Genomic DNA, 4,896 nt, shown 5'->3' with positions numbered 1-4,896 from the left:
GGTTTCCTGTCTCAGTTCTGCACAAGGAGCCTCGACAGGTTTGTCTCTGTCTGCTGGAGATCGGCCGCATTGTCTCCAAGTAAGTGTTTGAGCGCAGGAAAAGCTTCAGTGGGTTTTCAGTAATTCAGCAACAGCTTAAGAATTGTTCAACATTTCAGTGGCAAAGGTGCACAGTGTAAACTATGCTCTGTGCTTCTCAGGTATGGCGTGGAGCCTCCAGTGCTGGTGAAGCTGGAGAAGGAGATCGAGCTTGAAGAGTCTCTGCTGATGACAGAGGAGCTACCTCCAGCTGTCAAAACGTTCAGCGTGTGTTGCCAGCATGATGGCCTGTACCAGTCTGGGGTGAGTTCAGTCTGTTCATCTTGAACATATGAACAGGAAATAAGCTCCACACTTTTTTCGAACATGAGATCTTTCCTCCTGGAGGCAGTAAGTGTGGCACAAGAATGGTCCTCCTTGACTTCTGGGGGATGCTGCCTCAGTCTAAAAGATGGCTACACACACACAACTGCTGAGTTAAAACCATAAATTCATATTTTTGTAAGTGACCAACTGTAAATTAAAAGTAAACATACAGTTGTGTAGCCTTAAGTACACAGAGCGATCAACTTAGTGCTGGTATACCAGTGTACACACTGCACTCTCAGCTTACTGTTGTTTTAGTGCTTTGTGTAACATTACTGATGGAGAATGATGCTTGATAGGGGAATTCACCATTCCAGTGCAGTGGGTAAAATAAGTGTTTATTCCCTGAGGAGACAGCTGGGTTTAAAATAACTGTATTCATTGAAATAGAAGGCAGTTTGGATAAATGCATCTGTCAAATACTATTTTTATTCTGTATAATATATTAATGTGTGTTTGCACTGACATGAGTAGGTTACAGCAAATACTCAGTTTATTTTAGGCCAGTGTGACATCTTCTCCTCATCAGCTGGATCTTACAGTATCTCGGGAAAGAAACATGTCTGACTGCTTAATACAGTGGGTGTAATTGCATTTCTAGTCACATTAAAAGCAGGAAATAGTCTTTCTTTGAATGTAATGCTTTGTTCTCCAGCGTTCTGAGGGGACACCAAATGATCACCTCGGTGTAAAATGCTGACACTAATAAAATAATTAGATTTTTGTTTCTGAATGCCAAAAAGGGACCTACCTCAGTATGGCTGCCTTATGGTTCTCTATTGTCCCATGCCTCCCTTGTAGGAGCACAGCATGGAAGACCTGCCCTGCAACTGCTCCAACAGAGTTTCCATTGAGTACCTGTCTGAGGGCCGCTACAGACTGGGAGACAAGACGATCTTTATTCGAGTGAGTGCTCTGTACACACATGCACACACGTGATTGGACACATGTAAACTCATTATCCACTAGTGCTGGACTGCGTTAGGTGATTACATCATGACACTGCTGTCCACTGCATCAAGCTTCAGGATGCACAGGATCATTTGTAGCCCTGCAGATTATTTGGGGCATTTCACGGAAGATGTTCAAGTCTATGAAGACTCCTGACTTTTATTTGTTAAAGATATTTTGCACCAAACTTGGGGAGAAAATTCATTTACCAACAGATTCTCTCTCCACAGATGCTTCATGGTAAACATGTAATGGTGCGTGTAGGTGGAGGCTGGGACACTCTGCGCGGTTTCCTGATGAAATATGATCCTCTTCGAGCGCTGCAGTTCACCACACTGGAGCAGAAGATCCTGGCCTTCCAGAAAGGCCCCCCTGGCCTGGGAGGTCACCATAGCAATGCAGCTCCACCTCCTCCTCCTAACATGGACCTGCTCACTGCTGTCAATGACCTCATCTCCTCCCCTTCATCCTCTTCCACCTCTTCATCTACTTCCTCCAGCTCTCTCTGTAAGCCATATGTGACTGCTGCAGGTCCGATGTGTCGGTTGCACACTGCCTCCCCAGCCTGCACACCCACGCTGCCCAGAACGGGTGCTGCCAGAGCAACCAAGAAGAACTTCCAGAAGGTGCCTTCCTCTCCCAGGAAGCCTACCCAGCTGCCCCTGCCCATTAATACCAAAGGCTCCTCCTCTCTGCCCTCTAGGCCTGTAGGAAGCTCTTCCAAACAGTCTCCCAGTCCAGGATGTCAGGTTGTGCAGGCCCAGAGCAGAGCTCTGATTCCATCAGCAGCTCCATCAGTTGACCCTGGAGATCCCAATTCTGCCTCCAAACTGAAGGTCAGACCTTCACCATGTAAAACCACCTCTCAGCCTAGGAGCCCTGTCTGCCCTGAGCCATCTTCTAAATGCCTCAAACCCTCCAGCCCCTGCACCTCACCCACCACTACCTCTGTGCCTCACCCTATACAGGGACCCACCCCTAAAGATGCACGGACGCCACTGGGTGCCAACCAGCACTCTCGCCTTGCACAGTACCGCCCCGGCTCCCCAGCCTCGCGTCTCCGTCTAGAGGCAGCCAGGAGAGCGCGTATGGCCAGGGTTGCAGTGAACCCTACTCCAAGAGCGACAACACCACAGTCCCGGACCCCCACCCCCAGCTCCTTGGCGCTGTCAAAAACTGCCAAAGTTGCTGATGCTGCCCCACCACAAGGTACTTCTGTCCACGGGCAGCTCCCAGGGAGAAACCTGGGCCCTCCTCCCGCTAGAAAAGCTAATCAGAAAACACAATTCTCAGCACAGAGGGTTGGGCAGAAAGCAGTCACGACTAACCCTATCAATGGAAAGTCAACTCTAAAACCTGAACCGGCTCCATCTCGAGCTGTGGCCCCCAAAAAAATGAGCCCTGGCACTGAACTGGTACTCGGCATCAGTAAAAAGATCCCTCAGTGCAAGGGCAAAAATGAAGACCCTTATTTTGAAATGAACACTAAGAAGAGGCAGAAGACTTAAGGGGTCGATCTCTGAAGACTGTTGTCACTAACCCTAAAAAAACAACCTTATTTAAGCATTTGTCTGGAAACTTGTTTTTATGTTAAATTTTTTTTTTTTATTCAAAAGGGTCAAAGATATGCTTTTTATTTCATCTGTGATTAATTAATGGTCTCTTATTTGAGAGTTCTGCTCCATATACCTTGATTAACACTAAAACTTGCACAATGTTTAGTTTCACTTTCTTTACATGCACAGCCATTACTAATTGTCTGAACTGGTTTTTAAAGAATGAAGGATAGACTTTCATAGAAAAATTGTGTTCAAACATTGACCTTCAAAGCTTTTTAGCTCAGCAAAAGGTCACAGGAATGCAGCCATGATTTAGGAAAATGCACTTAGGTGAACATTTGCAGGAGAAAGATCTTTTTCTTCAAGGCAAGGCAGCTTCTGTGTCCAGTTTTATTCAGCATGTTGCCAAAGCTTTTTGGAACCTCAGTAATACAACTGGAACATGACTCATGGGTTCTGATGAACTGTTTCTCCAGTGAGAACACTTTTTCCACTGGTGGATGACCAGGCACAACACTTGTCTGATTAATTTCATATAAACTGTATATGGGGTTCATCTTGATGAATAGTCCTTCCTATTGTGTGCCTTCATCAGAAATCTCTCATCTATAGAGGTATTAAAATGTAGGCATGATGGGTTGGTGGTGATGAGGAATGGGGGGGTCGGGGGGCATGGTTTTTACTGATTTAAAATTGCACAAACGTGTACAAGCACTCATGATTTAGGTTTCTCAGAAAAGCCTGAGTCTCAGATGAACTACTGATCAAATGCCTCTGCTTTTTAGCTGAAAACATAGCAGCCAGAGTCCTTTTAGAGGAGAATCTACTTGGTATTAGCTATTTTTTATATGGATTCAAGTTTTTGTATATAAAAAGAATCCAGTTTTCTGTGTGTGTGTATAAAGAACATGCATTATCAGCGAGGCTTCTTTTTCTTGGTTGGCACTTTACAGAAATCCATGTTTGTTACAATTTTGAATGTTGATTCTGTCAGTTGTCTCTTGTTCCAGCAGTCTTCTGCCATTTTAATTAATAAATGAACATGTGTTTCAAAGACATTGCTATGTTGCATGTGTATTTTTTTTTAAGAGGTTTTGCTGTTGTAACTGTAGGTGAAACACATTGGTGTACCTGCTATTGAACTGACTGGTTGCAGCAGGAGAATAAAACAGTGGATGAAATTAATTATTGAAAGCTAAACCAACCAACATATCTTTACGGTAGTGGAAGTAACTAAATACATTTACGCAAGTGTGGTTGTGAGGTATATATACTTGAGGCTTCTTATTTTCTATACTTCATACTAATTTATACATTTCAGAAGCAAACATTGTACTCTTTACCACTAAATTTGCAATATTTTACAACAAAATACAGTATAATCACAATTTTGATCATTGATAGGAAATTCACAAGCTAACAAGCAGTATGTAGAGTACTCCACACCAATCAGGCATAACATTATGACCACTGGCAGGTGAAGTGAATAACACAGACTGTCTGTTACAGTGGCACCTGTCAGTGTATTAGGCAGCAAGTGAACATTCAGTCCTCAAAGTTGATGTGATGGAAGCAGGAAAAATGGGCAAGTGTAAGGATCTGAGTGACTTTGACAAGGGCCAAACTGTGATGGTGAGATGACTGGGTCAGAGCATCTCCCACACTGCAGGTCTTGGTGGGTGTTCTTGGTCTGTAGTGGTCAGTACCTACCAACAGTGTCTAAGGAAGGACAAATGGTGAACTGGCGACAGGGTCATGCACGTCCACAGCTCACTGATGATGAGGCTGCCCTACTGTAGATTAAACCTTTAACTTCTATTTGTACTTTTCAAAAGATTAAAATTTATTTGAATCTTTGTTAAAATGGTTGAAAATGAGAAATACTGTCCATTGGTCTCTATGAAGAGAAAGAGTCAGGGGCTGTAGTGGTGATATCACACCTAGAGCGGTGAGGCTGTTGGATTTGTCTAAACAATTCTCT

At 44.0% G+C, this 4,896-nt stretch overlaps 1 protein-coding gene across 2 annotated transcripts in view; it reads left to right on the top strand.

Moving 5' to 3' along the window:
* gas2l3 (growth arrest-specific 2 like 3) overlaps positions 1 to 3,973 on the top strand; it is a 26,505-nt gene extending 22,532 nt beyond the window's left edge. For both annotated transcript variants that reach the window (XM_020601425.1, XM_020601426.1), the window contains exons 6-9: positions 16 to 79; positions 201 to 342; positions 1,207 to 1,311; positions 1,587 to 3,973. In XM_020601425.1, the coding sequence (XP_020457081.1) occupies positions 16 to 79; positions 201 to 342; positions 1,207 to 1,311; positions 1,587 to 2,864 (1,589 nt within the window). In that variant the 3' untranslated portion in view covers positions 2,865 to 3,973. The remainder of the gene's footprint in view (positions 1 to 15; positions 80 to 200; positions 343 to 1,206; positions 1,312 to 1,586) is intronic.
* The last annotated feature ends 923 nt before the right edge of the window (positions 3,974 to 4,896 follow it).

The sequence above is a fragment of the Monopterus albus genome, unplaced genomic scaffold, assembly GCF_001952655.1.
Source record: "Monopterus albus unplaced genomic scaffold, M_albus_1.0 scaffold51.1, whole genome shotgun sequence".
In the NCBI taxonomy this organism is placed as follows: domain Eukaryota; kingdom Metazoa; phylum Chordata; class Actinopteri; order Synbranchiformes; family Synbranchidae; genus Monopterus; species Monopterus albus.
The sequence above is the reverse complement of the archived record's forward strand: the minus strand, read 5'-3'. Positions and strand labels throughout refer to the sequence as shown.